Genomic DNA, 20,728 nt, shown 5'->3' with positions numbered 1-20,728 from the left:
AATACACAGGATTACCTGATTTGGAAAACTGTGGAATGTTTGTCTGGTCCATTTCAACAGAAAATACAAAATTTTAAGCTATAGCACTACTTTTTCTCCTTAGTTGTCTTGCTCACTTTGAGTATGAAGAACTCCTCAGTAAATAAATACTGTACAATGTTAGTATGAAGTAACATTTGGGAGAAACTTGCTAGTATTTTACATTTAATTTATTAACCAATAAAAGGAAAAAGATATTGTTCCCATTTTATGAGTTGAGTAAAATAGGACTTGAAATTACTTAGTGAAGTATACAATTGGTACATGATAGAACCAGGATTCAAACCCAGGTCTTCTGAAGACCACTGCTCGACTCGGATCAAAGAATGACGACAAAAGATGGTGACCCAGTCAAGGATTTTAAGGTCAAAGTTTTTTTTTTTAAAAAAAGGGATTGCATAATTGTCTCTGGATATGCAAAGAGCCAACCTGAAGACGTGTTCGAAAATTTGCAGTAATTGAGTTATTACCAACACCTATTCCTCTCCATTTGAGTGAGGATGTATACAGCACTAATATGAGCCTTTATCTATGCCCACTCTGTATGTGAGGCAAATAACCTTCACAGGTCTGACGCTTTAAGTTCATTTAATCCCCAGACCTCTGTAAAATAACATCAGTTGAATTACTTTAACTCCGCCGTTCTATTTACTAAGTATATGTAAGGGACACAGAACAATTTCTTATCTTGATGAGCTTACAGTCTGGTAAAGAGACATACAGTGAAATGTTGTAGCTATTATGAAAAATGAACAAGGGTATATACCTGGGTTTTAAAGGAGAAAGGTCAACTTACTGATAATCAAGTTCAAAGAAACATCAAGTTCAAAGAAACATGACTATTAAATGGAAGTACTACTCTTTAAATAAGTCTTTCCTACTCCCAAGTCCCTCCTTTTCATAGTGCCTACAAAAAATTTTAATTCAAAAAACTAAGACTGCAAAACAGCATCTGAGAAGTATAGAAAAACAAATCAAAGCAAGGCACCAGAATGTGATCCGAACTTATTAGACCAATATATCATTGTTAAATAATAGCGCTACATTAACTGGAAATAGATGCTTCAAACAGCATACCCTTTTATAAAATAGGCTCATACTGAAGATATATGTTTGTACTGAGTACAGTTAACAATTTAAGGGTAAACCCCAAAACACTAAGTTTTCATTAAAGCCAATTCCAAAAGTTCTGTTTAAGCTTTCATTCCAAGTTTCATACAATCAAGCACTATATCCGACTGTTTCTTAAAGGCAGTCTAACAGTGAGATTTAGGCAAAGCCAAATTTCATTTCACTTTTTCAAAAAAAAAGAACTTACAGAATGAAAATATTTCAAATGTTACAAATTAACAGTAAAATTCCAGCAAATAAAAGAGGAAAAACTGATAAAAACCATACATGATCTAAAGGTAACCAAACTATGTCATCTAAAAAATTGAGGCTCTATATCAAATTTACCATAAATTGACAGCAAACAAATACACCAAGGAAAAAAAAAGGAATACACTGATCAGCAAATTGACCCAATCTTAGAAATCCAGAATACATATTGTATCTCTTTTTTAGAAACCTTCTACCCTGGTTTTGCTCAAATTTGTCCAAGTTGCTCCTCCCTCAGTGTCTGTACTCTTGCCCTAAGGCAACTATAATGTACTGGTATGCCTACGGATCCATCTTCTGCTTCTATCTCCTGTCCCACACTTATTTTGGTAACTCTGGAATCTATCTCTAGTGTAGTTATTCATTCCAGGACATATATTCAAATGCCTATTGAATATTTCTACTTGGATGTCTCATGTGTCAAAGACTCAAACCACAATCGTAAAGCCACAGACTAGGATCTCATCACTGATTCTTTCCCATCTCCTCACAGTAGTTACCAAATGTCAAAGACCCTTGACGTCTCCTGAACCAGACTCCTCTCCTTTATACCCACTGCTTTAGTTCGAGATCTTACTATCTTTTGTCTACATTATGGCAATGGTTTACTATTGGTAGTATTCCTGCCTTCACTCTGGCTTCCCTCCAATTTATGCCTCACCCTAATGCTGAAGTGGTCTTTTCAAGGTACAAGTTACTCTCCAGCTTGAAATCTAGCACAGCTTTCAAGATTAAAGTTCAAACTCCTGTGCTTTAATGATCTGATTTCCACCCATCTAGTTAGTCTCATCTTCCACCTCTTCTCCAGAATACACTCTCTGTATTGCACATAAAATAAGTATGTTTCACATCTCCTTTTTCTCCTGTTTCTTTCCCTACTTGGAATATTCTTCCTTACCCACAGGACCCTACCTATACTGTAGGGTCCATCTTGTGCTTAAATGTCTTAAAAAAGATAAATACAGCCCTCCCTTTAGTACAAACTGCAGGCTGTCCTTTTTAAAATATCTTGTTCTGTATACTATTATCCAACATAATTTTAACTTCCGTACTTGTATTTCCCTCTTACACTAGACTATAAAGCTCCTTAAAGAGTAAGGTACTAAAGAGAAGTTTTCACATATTATTAGCCTTTGCAGGAAAAACATAATAAACAACATAAATTGAAAAATTCACCCTTATGTAACAATCAAACAATACCCACTGCTTTAGTTCAAGATCTCACTTCAGATGGACCAAATATTTTACTTCAGATGGTTTTTGTATCTGATTCTGCTCAGGCTGCCAACAGTTACATTATTCACAGATACGGTACTTTCTTCTATGGCTATGTATCATAGATTAGATGGAAGTTAATGTGGTTCTCAAAATAATTTCAACAATGTCTTTCTGCCAGCTCCATTTACAATTTAAAAAAGGCAAGCACATAAATATCAGAAACGATAGGTAAGGAAGTTAGTTTCTCCTCACTGCATCAATTCTTCATGGAAATTTCCCTTAACATAGCACAAAATAACCAACAAAAGTTTAAAAACCACATAACGAGCAACACTCTGCCACCTTCTTTCAAAGGTTTATTTTTATCAGCATTTGTGCTTCCGCAGTATCTTGCCTTCGGAAAGAACAAGCTAGCACGTAGTTTTTAAGAACCAAGCATTTTTGTTCAATCATCAAGAACATTTCCTTACTATAATCCACCGAAATCCAATAGTAACTCTGTCATGAAACCTAAATTAGATGCTCCACACCTTAGAAAGTCAGAAATCTTTAGTTCTGTGACACTGCCATCACTTTGACCCAAGAAGCACTCCAAAGCAAAAGTAATTCTGTTAACGTTTATTCTTCCAGCAAATCTGCAATTTATGGATTGTTATGCCACCACTAGCCCTACTGTTTTGGGTCACATCTGCACGCCACTTAGGGTAGGCATACTAACAAAATAATATTATCTAATCAAACTGTGATGTTCTGTCATAAAGATGCAGTCAAAAGCCAAAACAGCATGGTTGTTTCATTGATACACTTCATAGTAAGGATAATTGTTAACCATTTACAAGCTGGCATCTAAACTGAGGTGCTTACTTACAAAGCGTGCAGTTAAAATCTGCATTTTGGGTGAGTTTTTATAACTTTTGACTCATTCCTGAAATTACCCAACAGTGAAAATTAACCTCCTTAGAAAACAAGTACATTTCAGAGACTGATGTTACTAAAGCAGAACTATGCTGTTATGGTATAAATATATTTTTTGCTCTTGTTAATCAGGGAATATTTAAATAGTTCTGATAATCAAATATTTGTTTTCAAAAGCAGAAAACTGCTATTCCTTTATATTAAAAGGTTGCTGAAAAAAATTAGCAAAGCATAGCCATAATCTGAAATACATATAAATGAAAAATGTTTCCTGAAAATAAAAGCAAATTAACAGCTGAAAAATTCTTCAGGATAAGCAATCTTCTATTCTGTGGAATATTACTAACAAACTCCTCAATTATGCTTCACTTTGATTTACTATAGGTGTATTCCTTACCTTTTGGAAAGGAATAAATAAAATAACGAAGTCTCAAAAGTCAAGCAGAAAAACATTACACTGATTTAAAAGAGTTGGTTTATTATGCACACCATCCAATTTTAAGTCTTGACTACCAACTCTTTTGTGCTTTATTAGTACAGACAACTAATTTTTATAATGAGACTATCTTAAAGCACTCTGAATCAAAGATGAGCTTTATTTGGTATAGATATGGCAAGGCATTTTACTGAATTCTTTGTTTTGAAAATTGGTGATCTATAATGGGAAAATTCTAGAAGTTGCAACTGTAAGTGCCTAAGTGGACCTGGTAGAAATTGTGGCAGACACACATTTTCTGAAGAAAGGAGGCAGCTGCTACTCCACCCCACGCTTGTAGAAGGAGGGTCTAGTCAGAGGATTTTTATGTGAAGACTGTCAACGTGTAAAACACTGTGTGGGCCGGGACCTCCCTGGCGGTCCAGTGGTTAAGACTCCACGCTTCCGCTGCAGGGGGCACGGGTTTGATCCCTGGTCAGGGCCAAAAAATAAAACTTTGTACGGGCCAAACTGGGTAAGCCATGAGTTACTTAACTATGTGTATTTAAGGGGGGGCGGGAATCACAGTTTTGTCACCAATTAGACAAAAGCAAGCACTTAAAACAGTAAAAATAGACCTTGAGGTAACTGGAAACAACCCTGACTCTGTAGTTTTTTCATTAGGATCTTGATCACAGACACATCTCAAATTGTTAAACTAAATATCCCCCCTCCATGTGATTTACAATCAGAACTGCTGAATGAACACTTGCTAAACCAACCCACCCACTGGCTAGCTTTTTTTTCCAAGGGCATTTCTTCTTTTAGAATTAGAAATATCTACTTACTGACCATTATCTCACCTAGTACATTACTGCCAATTATGTTGAGATTAAAATACCAAAAGGGGGAAGAAAGCAGAAAATTCAGTAACACACACACATCCCCCTCAGAATAGAAATCCTTAGGTACCTTCCAAGCCAAAAAAAATGTTAAGTATTGTTCAAGATACAGTCTTACCCCAGGATGTTTTACTGTGCTCTAATTCTGTGAAAACTCTTAGATGGTATCCATAATTCTGAATATTCAATTATCCAGCACATACAGTTTCTTATCTACCCAGGATAGAAAGGAATTTTGCTGTATTCAAAATGTCACTTTCTAAGGACTTCCCTGACGGTCCAGTGGTTAAGACTCCACGCTCCCAATGCGGGAGGCGTGGGTTCAATCCCTGGTCAGGGAACTAAGATCCCACATGCCACATGGCATGGCCAAAATAAAATAAAACAAAATATCACTATCTACCTAAAAATATTCAAATTTTACATGAAACTAAAGTTCTATAAAAACTCAAATATCAAAATAATACAATTAAGCTAGATTTTAGGCAGCTACATGAAGAGAGTAAGATCTTTGAGTAATATCATGGTACAGCCAGAAAACTAATGGGCTATAAGTCAGGAAGCTCTGTGACAATACTTTACATTGCTATGAAAGAAAATAAGATTGGAAGAGATATTTGATAGATCATAGAAAAGCTATACATACTCTACAACCTGAACACAGGGACAGACACTTAACAGTATACTTAACTAATGACCAATTGTTTCTTTCAAAAGCAGTGCAACAACCATAGCATATCTCAAATAAAATTACAATGTAATAAAATGAAGCTAAAGGCTTAGTTAAAAATTACTAACTACATCAATGCTGGATTTTAATTAAAAGCAAAAACTTAATTCTCAGTACTTACAGGTCCCATAATTGTGGCTTGCCAATGAAACACTAGAAAAAGAAAACACTCTTGTTATTATCTAAAAATACACAAGCTTTTTCGAAACTAACCATAAAAATCAACTTGAAAATTACTTACTATCATCCCCAACTGGACCTGCAGAACATTGTGCTGGAGGGTCACGGGCCAAATCACTAAGTTCCTACACCAAGACAGAAAACGCTGGATCATGTAACCATAATAGAAAACACAAGCAAGTAAAGACAGTCATCTGCTTCCAGTTATTTTTACACCATTCTTTAAGAGACATATAATCACAACTTAACATCAACAATACATTCTATTAGGAAAGAAAACGTAAGTAACCCTAGTCCAGTTTCTGGGACACACTAGGCACAGTTATTTTATGGACACATACCAAGACAATCATCTCGGCTAGGGGTTCATAAAAGCACACACACACATCGCTATGAAGTTCTACCGCAGGCATACACCTCGTTTTCCCGTGCTTCAGGGATACAGGGTGGGGGTGGGGGTGGGGGTGTTTTGTTTTGTTAAAACAAACGGAAGGTCTGCGGCTACCTGTGCCATCTTCCTAACAGCACCTGCTCACTTCGTGTCTTTGTATCCTATTTTGATAATTCTTGCAATATTTCAAACCCTCTACCAGTAAAGAAAGATTACAACTTGCTGAAGATCCAGATAATTAGTGTTTTTTAGTAATAAAGTATTTTTAAATTAAGGTACATTTTTTAAGACAATGTTATTGCACACTTAATAGACTACAGTAGTGTAAATGTTAACTTTTATACACACTGGGAAACCAAAAAAAAAAAAAAAATGTGACTTGCTTTATTGTGATATTCGTTTTATTTGGGTGGTCTGGAACCAAACCCTCAGTATATTTGAGGTGTGCCTGTACATGAACAAAAGCTGTCCTCTTACAAAATGAAAAAGTTGTAATCAGACACCTTCCTAGGTTAAGAACTTAGGGCAGCTATCAACATTCATGTTATTTGCTGAGCTTTCAGACCATCTCAGAGGCTCTGTCTTAAATACTGTCTGCTGTCTTAAATACTCTGCTTTTTCTGAACCACACTACCCAGTGACCACATTTTCTCCTTAAAAAATCTCTCATGGGGCTAGGTAAGTACCCCTTTTGGTTTTATCTCCTTATCCCTCAATTCAACCTTGTCTTTTACTCAACATTGAGTATATCTCTGGGAAAACCTACCTCTCCAGGTAGAAAAGCATTTTGCTCTTAGCAAAACAAGCAGTATCCACAATTCCATTTGACCTTATATTTCCAACATAAGTGTAATTTAGCCCTTCCATGACTTATGCATAACCCATATAGATAATCTAGTAAGAAAACAGAGTTGCTTCTTTACAAGTTTAAAAAAATTTATGATACAGCTTTATCTCTATATACCTATGTATAAACTCCTACAGTACAGGGATTTATAGACCTTTGAGATAATAATGGACTTCTAAGAAAAAGGCAGGGAATACACTGCAGGAAGACAGAGCAAATATTTGCCTTTATTATGGTCAAAATAATGCACTTCAGAAAACAGCCAATTGTTCAGGAATATCAGTCCAGATTCACTCCATTAAAACAAAAAAGATCAATGCAGAAGAACTGTCCTTGGGGGGGGTAATCATTTTGCAATATACATATATCAAATTATTATGTTGCATATCTATTACGTTATATCTCAAAAATAAAACTGGGACAAAGCAGTGCCTTGATATACTTTGCCAATTTGTTTCTGAATCTCAAACTATGACTGCTTATAAGGTTATCAAGGCAGCCAGGGAATCCCAGGAGTCACAATCTTAAGATGACTGGAAGATCAGATCAGACTTTTCTGCTTGCCCATATAAATATACCTCATTTGTTCAACATATTTAAAGAAAGGGGGAAAATTCATTCCAAACACTTAGATTCTGATCAGTACTAATTACAGAAGCTCTTATCCCAGAGTTAAGCAACTAGTTACAAGAAACTGAAACTATGTACAGCTTTAGCTTAGAACTGAATCATAGTTTTTTGAGCAAAAAAAATATACTGGCACCTTGAACTAATCAACTATCCAAATGACTTTTTCATAGGCCAGATCAACTCTCATAAAGCATTTATTTGCATTCCATGATCAGCCACTTTATTATAATGGTAAGCTACTTCAATACCATCTCAAGGTATATACTTTATTGCAGATAAGAATTGAGAGCATAGTCTAACTGATATGAAGAGAACTTTTTTCCATGTTCCAAAACTTATTTAACAAGTTCTGTTGTTTAAATGATCCACCAAAAACAGATAAACCAGAAGCTAACTTATGCAGGCTAACTTCCTCTGCCAGAACATAAGGGTCCAAAGAAGTCTATTTTAAGATTAAAAACTTACCTGTTCCAAACCACCCTCCCCGCTTTCCTACACAACGATACAGATGTGAACTGTCAAAAATGCTACTAAAACCAAACACAAACTTGCGCATACAATTCAAATGCTCAAATACAGCATCATGAAATAAGGACAATGAATATGCACCTCCCTCAATATGGATCATCAGTCTGGAGTCTCACTTTTAATCCAATTTAGACCATTTCCTAGGCTTATTCCCTCATCTCTAAAACACAACAGAAATGCCTGTTGTTACAGAACTTTTGAAAGAATGAATAAGATAAAGTACTTCAGCACACTATCTGGCATATAATGTATTAGGTGCTCAGCAAGCGGACCACCCACCTTGAAGGCAAGATTTCCTAGATAGGCACTCAAATCACTTGTTTACCAAACAAAAGCAAAACTGCTTTATGAATAGGCTACTTATTATAGCCTTAGTTTATTTAAATCTTTTGCCTATGTGATGAATTTTTATGCTTAGTTGTCTATAACATACTCTTCTAGCAATTATATGGCTCATGCTATGATATACATTAATAATACAAGGTCAGCAATTCGTGGGCTATTTGTGGATAGGGTTTTAAAGAAACCATGTTATTGAGTCGTATGAAATTACTAATACTTGACCATTTCTGAACTGCAATTTCATGTGGTTCTACCTAAAACTGTCTGGTAAGCATGTGACCTCAAGTATTAGTAAAATGAGTTTCTTACACGGATCTACCCCAAATTTATGTACTTTTCTGTACTTAAACACTTCTACATATGTTAATGATAAGAAAAATATCTAGCATTTTTAAATTAAAAAGTAATTTAATGATGGGTGGTCTAACAAAATACCCAAGTGATGTTGAAACAACTTCATAACGTTCAGGCATCTATAAAGCTGACCTAGAATATATCAACATCCTACTTCGAAGTTGCACATTTTATGAAAAATCTCAGAAAACATTTTTTAACGAGTCTTCCTGCGCATGGACATCTTTGAATCACTCAGCCTTTATATGCTGACATTTTCACTCCTTTACAGTGAATGTATAATTTCAGAGAGCACTGAATTTCAGCTCTTCACTCCCATAACTTCAGGCTCTTATTCCCCTCAGATAATTTCTAAATGCGTTATTTTCCAAGTTCTCCATGACTAAGACACCTCTTAATACTCAAAGATCTAATATTCGGCCAAGTATGTACCAAAATCAACTTTAAAGTCAACATAAAAAAATGACCTGAAGTAATTTTAAGAATCAAAATATCTTTTAAATCATATACCAGCACTTACCTCAAAGATGCCAACTAATTCTCATGACATTATTATGTCCATAGCATAAGCAAATAAGATATAAGAATATCTTAGCAGTGAAAAAATATGAGAACAAGCATAATAAGTCATCTCAGATGCTCTTCCATGCACCACTGTCTACTCAAACCCTCTTCTCCTACTTTCCTGGAAATGCTTTTCTCATATTCCACATGTATGATTGTAGTGTTGGGGTGACTGTCAGCCACCATTAACCAACTACTCAGAAAGGGTAATCACAGAATTTTGTTCGATCTATCCCTACCCAAGATTTTCAAATTGAAGCTGGAAAGGACACTTTTTCCTTCTCTAATCAGGAGCTGTAAGGATGTGACCCAGAGCTACTGGCAGGCATATGCCCTGAAATTACATGGTGAGTCCAAAGAAAAAGAGGCCACATTAGGCAGCAGAGATAAAGAACTAACTTGGCATACAGATACACAATTTCAGTTCCTGAGGTTGTAGCTTGCTCTAATTCCTACAGTTACTGCTTTGATCGTTAACCACCCCAGTTTTCTTCAAGGGGCGGGGGCAGCAAAAACAGAGTAAGGAGAGATCCACTCTAAGCAGAGTGCTACCTGGGCCCCATTATACACATTTTATCCCACGAAATGTGTTGCTTTAATCTTGCTGTAAAACATGTAAGAAATATAAATGAAGCAAAGTCTCAAAAGGAAACTAGAGGAAGCAGGGAGAAATCATGTGGCTTACCTAGTAAAGAGTTAAACTTTCAATAATAGGAACTAAAGATTAACTTAAATCCATTTCTAAAATAAAAAGTGTAATATCAGCTCAAGTTTCACCCAACAAAGCATTTATTCATTTATATGAAGACTACCTTTTTTGGTGTCAAGCATGTTAGGTCTGAAAATACTAAGACAGAACATGAATGCCTCCCCCAATAGACTGAGCTAAAAAAAAGCAGACATAATACAAAACCAAAAAATTATATTTCAAACAACCTGAGTGCTTAAAGTAAAGGCATTCAACTGCTTTGTGAATTCTGAAAAGGTTATCACTAACCTTGCCTGGGTTTAGAACAGTGACATTTGAACTGGGTCTTGATGGAAGGATAAGCATTCAAGGTAGAGAAACTAATTCAAAACCAGGGGTATGAAAGAAAACAGGCTGTAAAAACTTGCTTGTAGTTTGGTATACCAGAGACACAACAGGGTACCGGTAAGGGAGTAGCAGATGTGGCTAGAAAGGTTAATCAGGGCTGGATCTTTTGAGAGTCTTGAATATTATGGCAAAGACTATTCCACAGCCAATGGGAAGTCACTGATTTTTAAGCAGGAATAGTTTTTAAGCAGCAGTAAGACAAATAAGATTTGGATTTTTTGATGTACTAGCAGTAGTACACTAGGAGTGATTGACTTTTTAAATTATTAATCCTAAAAGCAGCCATGTATCTGTGTACCTAGCTTGATAGTTAAGCTTAACATTTTTACTATACCTCTTTCAGATTTTAAGTTTTGCAGATATAATAGAAGATCTCTCATGTACTCCCCAGATGCGCTTCCCTTTGCCTGACAGGAGGTTAAGACTATCCTAAATTTGGTTTCTGCCATTTCTCCACCTTTTCATACACTACTACAACATGTATGTAGCATTGTTTGTGACAAAGTCAAGGACTTTAAGAACCTGATGAACTTCTGACCCTCTATCCCCCAAATACACATGCCCACACAAAGTTTTACTTAATTTATGGGATGTCAAAGACCCTCCTCACCCTCCAAATTGTAGGAATACCTACTACAAAGGATGTATGAGTAGACAACTACATTAGGAAACTATAGCAGTAATTCAGGTGAGAGAAGAACATAAACTAAGTCACTAGGGATGAAAAATATCTTAAAACACTGATCAATTTACCCTTACAACCACCTTATGGAAATAGGTCTCATCTCCATTTTACATTATGCCCCCCCCTCCAAGAGGGGAAAGGAAAGACTGAGTTCAAATACAGGACATGATGCGCTTCAGGATGGGTAGGAAAGCAAAGTAGTGTATCTACTAGATAACCTGAAAAATAGGTCCAGGGATACATTTATGGCTGCTTTCTCAAAAGAGTGTCCTTGCATCAAAGATGTATTTAAGTTAAAGAATTTGATATGGTATTTGGCAAACTGGAGAAAAAAATTTCAATCACACCAACCCAACTCTTCATCAAGACCACGGAAATAAGAAAATAGTTGGCAGGGGAGTCTGGCACACACTAGCTAAATGCTCCACTCACCTTGAAAGGACACTGGATCAAGGACATATAATATAGGGTACGATGTTAAAAACTGTACTCTCCATGAAAAAAAACACCAAAGTTAGACACTTCTCTGCCATGGTGTGCTCTTTTGGGGAAATTTTCTCCTTTTGGGATCATCTTTCTCCGAATTGCTTCTCCTGAAACCTCCTGAACACCTGGCTAGTGTGAGAATCCAGGCCTTCTCCCACTGGGAAATACGTTTCTCCCTTCCCTTTAAAAGCCTAAATAGACCGATAGGAAAAGGAGTCAATCAAATTTCTCTTACAGGCAACCAACAGGTATAGCTTAAGCCAGTGAGTGTTCTCATCTGGAGGTACATGATTAAACATTAATGAGTCTGACCATTCATTATGTGGGACTCAAAACAGAAATCCTACAGTTTGTTTTGAGGAAGATCTTTGCTTCTATCACCATGGAACACAGTATCTTTGACAATTGACTGTTGGAGATAAAACATGAAAAGGCCGAGAGAGACACTGGCCAAGAACAGAAATCTAAACATACTGCTAAATATTTGGTTTTTGTTTCTCTAGTCTCTCTACATCTTCCTCACTCGATATGAAATGACCAACCACAGACTACAAAGAACAGGAAACCAAGGTATTGAACAGATTAGAGGCTCTGAGAGATGTTAGGGAAGTATAAGAAATGGTCACTGCCTCCAAAAGGCTTATAAATTGGAAATACAAGAACTATTTATGAATAACTATAGAGCAGCCATATGAGTAGATAAGGCTCTAATAAGATTTAAGCCCTCCGGTAACTATTATTTACGCATTCTGCTAAACATTCAGCCACTACTTATACATTAGATCAACATAACCAAAATCAGCATTTATGAAAACAAAATTTGTTTAATCAATTCTGCTACTGAAGTGTAACTCCCTATATAACCTTTTCTAGTTTGTCCAGTTCCATCATTCTCCCAAGGGCTGGCCAAAATTTCACCCAGATGACCACTGTGGTAAGGCCAAGTACAGTAGTTAGTTATGATGTTAAGTACAATAATTACCACAATGTTCCACGATCATGTTATCCCAATCTCTGCCATCTTGCATCATCACACAAAGTCATAATAATAGCAGTACGGATACATTTCCTATCATCACTTTTGGGAAAACTTGAAGTCCATCCCATTACTGCAAGTTAATTTCTTGTATTTTATTCAAGAGTCCATTTCTTTCAAAACTTTTACTTGACTTCAAGATTTGTATGAGCATGGAAATCAACACTATAAAGACAGCCCTTGGGACTTCCCTGGTGGCACAGTGGTTAAGAATCTGCCTGCAATGCAGGGGACATGGGTTTGATCCCTGGTCCGGGAAGATCCCACATGCCGCAGAGCAACTGAGTCCACGCGCCACAACTACTGAAGCCCACATGTCCTAGAGCCTGTGCTCCACAAGAGAAGCCACCGCAAGGAGAAGACCGCGCACTGCAACGAAGAGTAGCCCCCGCTCGCCGCAACTAGAGAAAGCCCATGCAAAGCAACGAAGACCCAACACAGCGCCCCCGCCCCCCAAAAAAGGACAGCCCTTGCCTCTTAAACCTATACTGAGCAACATAAAATACTACCTTGGGAGCTGGATGAGATGAGGGCATGAGGTAGGAAGCAAGGAGAGTAACTGCCTTTAAGAAATTCTGAAATAAGAATCACCCTCAAAGAACCTTTACGACCTAGCAATATAAAGGTATATATCTTGACCAATGATAGAGGTCAAAATGCAATATTAATTACCCAATTAGGCAGACAATAATTGCTCTAGTTCTTATAAAGATCAAGTTTGCTATGAAGTAAACAAAAAGTTTTTAAACTTCGATGTTGTGAAATTTATTTTACATACCGCATGTGGATACAAATAGCAAGGAAGGAAACAACAAATATCTCAGAAATGCATGGTTACCGGAAGTCATTTCAAAAGAAGGAAGCTTGGCAAAAAGATTCTGGGATCTGAACAATTTCATATGTGGACTTAAGAATGGGAAGGAACAGTCCTCTTAAAAATCATTTTAGTTTGGAATTTGTAATTTCTTCTAAGAAATCCTGAAAGTTTCTTTTACGTTAAAGATTAAGAGGTTAAGTACTGCCTACCATGTCTCATTACATCACTGACAAGAAATTAACTTCCTGTTTAGTTATAATTATGAGACAAGTATGCCTGTTCATTCAGACAAGGTACAAAGAATGGCTTGAATGAATAATACTGTAATTTTCTTTCTTTAGATCACCATTAAAAATAAGTCACTTCAGATTACACAAAGCTGTTCTTTTGTAAGCAGTACCTCTAAATGGGCAAAGACAGAGAGCCAAATTTAGTTCCTAAGCTTTGATCCATGAAAGCAAATAAGGCATTTTATAGATATGAAAACCAAAAATTAACAGCAGCCCAGTGGTTGAAGACATTCAATTATACATTAGCTAGGAAACTGTAACAAGGCTAGGATTAATGTGAGGTATTCCATCCTGAAAATGAACAAGTAACCAAGAAGTAGTGAATTACAACTAAGACCCAAAAGGTTAAATACAACAAATTTAACTAAGAAAAGCTGGATGGAGGTCTCTGAATGATACAACATTATGTTCAAAGTATAGTTGGAGATAAAAATCCGATGTTTGGGCAAAGTATAAAATACTCATTTGAACTTTTCCCCTCCCCACATAACAGGACCGAGGGTACCATTTTGAGACTAAATCTCATCTAACAACATAGACTGGCAAATAACATACTCACTAAACATATCCATTTTTCATTACGCTATACAATTTTGAAATAAGATCACTGTTACGGTAGCAAAACTAGATCAAGAACACAAAATTTCCGGTGAAATAAAAATCATTTAATTTTGTTAACACTAATTTGTCTTGGAAAGGGAACTAAAGTAGTTATAAAATAAAACACACACTATAACAGTGAAATATATATAACTATATATATAATATCGTACAGGAAAGGTATTTAAATAAACCTATCTTTAATAATGGGTGAATCTGACATTGGAATAACGATTCCCCTTATTTTAAATAAATGCTTCCCTTACTTGACTTATAATTTTGAAAAGTTGTATAGAGTAACAAATACCAATTTATATGTCTACATGCTCGTTTCCTTCACTCAAAGAAGACATCCTCATGGGTAGTAACAGGCTTCCCTATATTTTGTCCCCTGAGACTAGACTACTGTGCCAAACAGTAAGACCTCAATAAGTATTGATTAAATGATTATCCCTTATGTCTGAGGTTCTTAACCAGAGGGAGGCTTCAGAATCACCTAGGGGACATTTCAAAATTATGTGTTCCCAGAGAAATGATTCAGTAAGTCTGGCAAGACCTCATGTACCTACATTCTTTAAAAGCTGTTAAACATTCTGATATATACAATCCATGTCAAAACCCACATACACCAAATCTAGTAGAATGCAAAAGCTAATCTAGGATTTGAGAATTCAATCTGAAACATTTTAATCTCAATACTAGGAATTTGGTGTCTTCTTTAATAAAGGGATTATAGTGAAATGCTTTGGAAAATCCTCAAGAATTGACTGTTATCTTAGATAACAAAGGACACCTGAACGCACAAGTTAACATACAATATAATGATAGAGATATCCAGTGATAGTTTTTCCCCAGGGCTAGCAAGAGTATTCAACTTTCCACTTGTATGATAACTACTAGAATTAACATTGGCGGTGATCATGATGAAACCAAAGCATAGTGTCAACGTCACCCTTATTCAAATAAAAAACTGAGGTCATTACATGATCAGCATTTCTCAGTCAACAAACGCCCTACAAACTAAGTTAGCTGGCTAAAGAGAAACCTTGAGACATGATGCATACAGCCTATAGGCTCACTGGAAACAAGTTTATGATGTCCCTAGTGATTAGTCAGCACATAGTAGTTCCCTTAGTCCTTGAAGATACTAACCGAAAAGAAATTCACTCCTACTTTCAAAACTTATGTTAGCGAAAATCTAAACTCACAAATTAGCTATAACCTAAGAATAAAGTTCAATCCCAATTATTTAAATGTGAAGTGGGAGGAGAGAGCTTATTTCAGGAAGCAAGATTAAATTTAGGAATTGAAATTGTTCAAAATAGCAGACAGCATAGAGTTTAAGAGCTTGAGTTCTTGAGGTAGACTATCTGATTTGAATCTCAGTCCTTTACCAGCCATCTGACCATAGACAAGTAACTCACGCTATACCTGTTTTCTCACGTATAAAATGGAATGGTAAGAGCATCCATCTCATATGGTTGTTGTGAGAATTAAATAAGTAGATACTCATAAAGGGCTTAGAAACAGTGTTCCAATACAGAGCAGATGTTAAGTCTAGCTGTTAGGAGAATGATACATACTAAAGAAAACTTTTAAAATACCAAAACCCTAAAAAGATGACATGACAATGTAGCGGTTAAGAGCACACACTGCAGAGCCCAATTGCCTAGGTCCTAATCCCAACTCTGCCATGATATGAGGACCCTGTTGTGTTTTTTTTTTTTTTAAACCTCTCTGTGCCTTAGGTTTCTAATTTTAGAATGGAGATAATAATTATACCTACTTCCTTGGGGTGTCATAAGATTGAGTTAATACAAGTGCTTCAAACAGTTCTGACATACTGCAAACACTCAAAGCATGAACTATTCTTTCAGGCCTGGTTCATATTACATTTTATGTAAAGTTCTCTTTAAACTTCCCCAAGATACATGCACTGTGGTCATTCTGTTTGATTAGAGTAGTAGAACTGCCTCTGGCCCCCAAACACCACCAACCAACTAGGGAGCTGACATATTTTATTCTTGTTGACAGCCTTATAAGACCACAGCTTGTCCAAATAAAGAATACAGGAGGGGGAAAAAAAAAAAGAATAGGGCTGTTTGATAAGGCTGCTTGGTCTAAGAAATACTGAAAAAAACTACAACATAAGCTTTAGAAAGAAAACAAATTTAAAAGCTTAATCAAATGAACTGCTATTGATTAAAAATATTCCAACAATAAGCATTCCAATAAAATGATCAGTGATGAATACAGATATATCTTAACATTTAGAATCTGGGGGGGCTGCAGACAAGAATAAATTAAACATAAAAGAGAGGTGCCTAAAATAAAGAGCATCTCCCATCAGAGTTGTCCACTTGCTAAAACTGTTTGAATCTGGGACTTTTTTTTTTTTTTTAAAGTTTGACCATGTGATTCTGACAGTGACAGCTGAAAACCAAACCACATGCACAACAAAACTTTTCTACAGGTTGAATCAAAAATGTCCCACATAAACACTGTTTTTTTCCAGTTTGGAAAGTGTTATGTCAAGTTTCTGTATTACACAGATCTTCAAAGTATTTACAAAAGGAGACAATCTGGTATTGATGAAGAGTACTACACTCGAAAAGTTCTTTAATAAAAGCTTTTGAAAATTAAAGTTGCAGTAATAAATTGAGTGCCTTCTGCTAGGGGCCTGTTCAAAGCCACACATTAACTTATTTAATCCTTAAAAAAAATCTTGGACTCTAAAATTTGTGTTGCTCACTGCTGCAACCCTAGTGTCTAGAATAGTGCCTGGTACACACTAAACACTCAATTATTTATAGCTCATACACAACAAATATTCATTTTATAGAGGCACACAGGTAAATTTACCCAGCCCTAGAATTCTAACTGGAGCATTTCTGCTCCAAAGTTCACACTCCTAACCACTATACTGCCTCTCTAGAGCTTTTAAATCATTAAAGTGGTGTCACAGCAGCTGGGTATCACCTGTAAAAGAAAAAAAATCAATAAGACCTTCCTTTAAAGTGTTCTGTTCCACATGTATAAAAATCTATGGATTTGAAAGTATTCCACATCTTAGTGGCCCGAATTAATTCCTATAGATAAAAGGTTTTGATTTGTACTGAATGCTATGTTCAACTATATTGCAAAATATAACTATGCTTCTCCAGTGTGTTGCTGGCCTTCAAAGTGGTCATAGAAAGAGACGTTTGATAATCCTTTGTACTTTAAGCCTTAACTCCTGAACTCCTCTCTTTTTCCATGGTCTCAAATATACAAAGACTTAAGTTTGTATTTCACATAAACCCACAGAGACAATGCAATGATGGCCTAAATCAAAATTTACCATTTCAACATCAATACTTTGAATCTAAACTTTCCTCATTCATAAGATACCAGTTTTGCCAAATAAGTTCCAAAGTCACACGTTAAATAAATGTAAAATTAAGCAGCATCAGGTCTATTTTTAGTAAAGCCAAGTCCTTGCCATTCCGTCCATGTAAACTCTTTTTAAAAAGCAACCTATCAAAACCAAAGTTTGTAATCCACAACCTCCTCTGTTTCCTAGTTTTAGTAAGGCTGAATTTATTCCATGGCATTTTTTTCAAGTTAGCTGTAAATACTCCACCCTCCTCGATTGTGCAAGAACCAAACACATCACACACAAGTTACAAAAAAGGGAAATAGTCTGAGAGTCTGAATATAGATAAGTCTTGAGCAGGAGATCTTAGGGCAGTGTACAACCTGATGTAAAAGTTAACATTTAACAAAGAATATTATTTCATATTATTACGAAAGGAGACGCCGGAAAGAGCCTGAACCAGTTAAAGCAGCCGCCATCTTAAAATGCGGGATAGAAGTTAGAGCAAGAAAATGAGACTAAACCACCGGAGGTGGAGGTTCCGCTCACCCCCCGAGCCTCGAAAAACCCTATTTTTTCCAACATGTATCCACAGTGTACCATCAAACCTCGTTTTAAATAGCTTAACAATTTCCTCGGAGGCTGCTATGAAACGGACTGAGGCAGACATAGGTACACCTATCCTCCTCTCGCTGCCATCACTGTCTCCCCCCCCTCCCCCGCCAAAGCAAAACGGAGCTTCCAGAAGGGCTTTCCATCAGTTCCCGGCGCGCCTCTGATAAACAGTTTCGAGTGAAAAGCCGCAACTACAAAACACAGAAAGCGGCAACACTGTGTCAGCCCACCTCCTCCCAGCCCCGCTTACTCCTGTGCAAGCTGCCCAGAGTCGAGCAGTTTCTGGCCAGGCCCATTCACTACTCTTCAGCTGGTGAGACTTCTACCCCGACCCCTTAATCACGTTCGGGACCCGCCGCATTTCTTAGGTCTTCTCTCCTCTCCTCTGAGCTTCCCCCGTCTCTTCTTCCAGAAGGCCCAGAGCCTTGATCTTACAACTAAAATAAGTTTCCAAGTCCCGAGAATAAGAAGCGCCATGACATTTGCGGGAGCGTCTCCCGGCAATTCCGAAGAAGGACTAAACTCTTCTCGAAGAATCGAGGCGCCTGCAATCACTCTCCCTCATCGCTAATTTGCACCGATTCCATTGAAACACGCTCAAGATAACACCTCACTTGCCGCAAGTGCTCTGTTCCCGAGTTTTCCCCCTCGTTTCTTCTTAAAGTACAGCCGCGTTCCCCATCCCCCAATGGACGAAGTGACCCAAGGAGGAGTAATTCCGAAATTATACCCCCCCCCAAATGCCAAGGCTCTCCCTCCAGGCTGAGCCTTCCTTTCCTCTCACGACCCCATTCCCTCCGCCCCATGGGTTACCTTATTAATCCGTTTCAGCGCCATAGTCTGTGCTTTTCGTCTGGCTCTTCACTATCTCGGTGTGTGTTCAAAGTTCCGGCCAAAACTCTTGATTATCCCGGCGGCTGGGAAGGATTGTCTCTTGGTCTCACACCGGCTCTGCCAGACACAGGCGCCTTTTGCAAAAACGGAGCAGATCAGCACTCGCACAGGCCCCGCAGAGACCCTGACGAGTCCAAGTCCCTCAAAAACGGTCGCGATCCGGAGTGGGTGGGGTGGCAAAGCCACCGACAGCCTCTATGCCGTGCTTCGGCCCGAAGAGGGGGCGAGGGTGCCGGGAAGAGCGGAGGGGTGGCTCCAACTCTGACTTCCCGGCCTCTCGAAAGGAAGAGACCCGGGTGGGAAAGGAAGAGGCGTAGGAGAAAGGGGTGGGTGCGGGGCAGGGTCCGGGGCCCAGCAGAGGAGGAGCCGGGGCCTAGTCGGCGCTACGCCGGCGTCACTAGGGCAAAGAAAGGCAAGGGGGGAGGGGAGAACAGGAGACTCCGGACTGACGCCCGGCTTCTTTCGGCCTCTGCTCAAAAGTGCGGCCGGGGAGGGGAAGGAAATAAAGCAGAGGCTGGATGTGTACCGCTGTCCCCGCAGCTAGAGCTATTCTGTGTCGCCCCTGACGCCACCATACACTCCGCCTTCCAGCGCGCTCCCGCGCGCGCCCGCCCGCCCAGCCACCGCCACCACGCGCCCGAGCTGCCCCTGAGGCTCCGGCTTAGGTGCGAGGACGCGCCCATTCCCCCTCCCCCTTAAACGGGAGAGGCCCCGGCGTCCCCAGCCTTCCCACCCTACCCCACCCAACAGGCTGGTCACTCAAGCCACCGAGGGCCTGTACTTCCCTCCTTACCCGGCCGGCCAGTGGGCCGGCCTCCCTTCCCTTCCCCTAGCCGTCCACACCCACGCGTACAGAGGGGCCGGGGCCTCCCTCAAGCTGCGGCCTCGGCCTCCTCCCCGCGCGGCAGCTGGTGCCTCCCCGGCCCTACGGGGCTCACGCGCACGACACAGCCACAAGATGTCCGCTCTGACGGAACTACTGCCAGCTGCCACGCTCCGCCCCTCCCCCCTCCTCCTGCCTCTTCACCGCCGCGTATCAGTCCGCCAACGCCGCCGTCGCGAGCACGGCACGAATCTAAGGGCGAAAGAGGACGGTTTGCTCCCCACGTCCTGGGCCGAGCGTATGTGTGCCAACCCCCTTCTCCTTCTTTTCGGAACAGCACCTTCTTACTAAACAGATCGGAGGTTGGACTGGGAGGGCGGGGGCCGGAGGCGGGTCATGGGCTGGGGGGAAGGGTAGACGAGCGGCGGAAACCCTTAGACTCAGAGAAGCATCGAGAACCGGAAGGAGACCATGGGAGGAAGGTAATGGAAGCGGCAGCTGCGCGGTCGAGCCCCACGCCCCTCCCGACAGCGTCCCCCAATTTCCTCACTTGGTATTGAGGAGGCGAATCTCGCGAGAATCTCGTGGCTGGCTAA

General features: G+C 38.9%; 1 protein-coding gene across 2 annotated transcripts in view; it reads right to left on the bottom strand.

Annotated features, from left to right (window-relative positions):
• Positions 1–20,311, bottom strand: part of UBE2D3 (ubiquitin conjugating enzyme E2 D3) — a 28,952-nt gene extending 8,641 nt beyond the window's left edge. The window contains exons 1-4 of one of the 2 annotated variants that reach the window (XR_009701145.1): positions 20,163–20,310; positions 19,229–19,383; positions 5,841–5,904; positions 5,721–5,752 (exon numbers count right to left, since the gene is read on the bottom strand). Coding sequence is in view for 1 of the 2 variants with exons in the window: in XM_061192588.1 (XP_061048571.1) it covers positions 5,721–5,752; positions 5,841–5,904; positions 19,229–19,252 (120 nt within the window). In the remaining variant the exon portion in view is untranslated. Of the gene's footprint in view, positions 1–5,720; positions 5,753–5,840; positions 5,905–19,228; positions 19,384–20,162 lie in introns of both variants that reach the window. The other variant, XM_061192588.1, reaches the window with a different exon arrangement.
• Positions 20,312–20,728: the final 417 nt, after the last annotated feature.

Source organism: Eubalaena glacialis, chromosome 5 (assembly GCF_028564815.1).
Source record: "Eubalaena glacialis isolate mEubGla1 chromosome 5, mEubGla1.1.hap2.+ XY, whole genome shotgun sequence".
NCBI lineage: Eukaryota > Metazoa > Chordata > Mammalia > Artiodactyla > Balaenidae > Eubalaena > Eubalaena glacialis.
The sequence above is the reverse complement of the archived record's forward strand: the minus strand, read 5'-3'. Positions and strand labels throughout refer to the sequence as shown.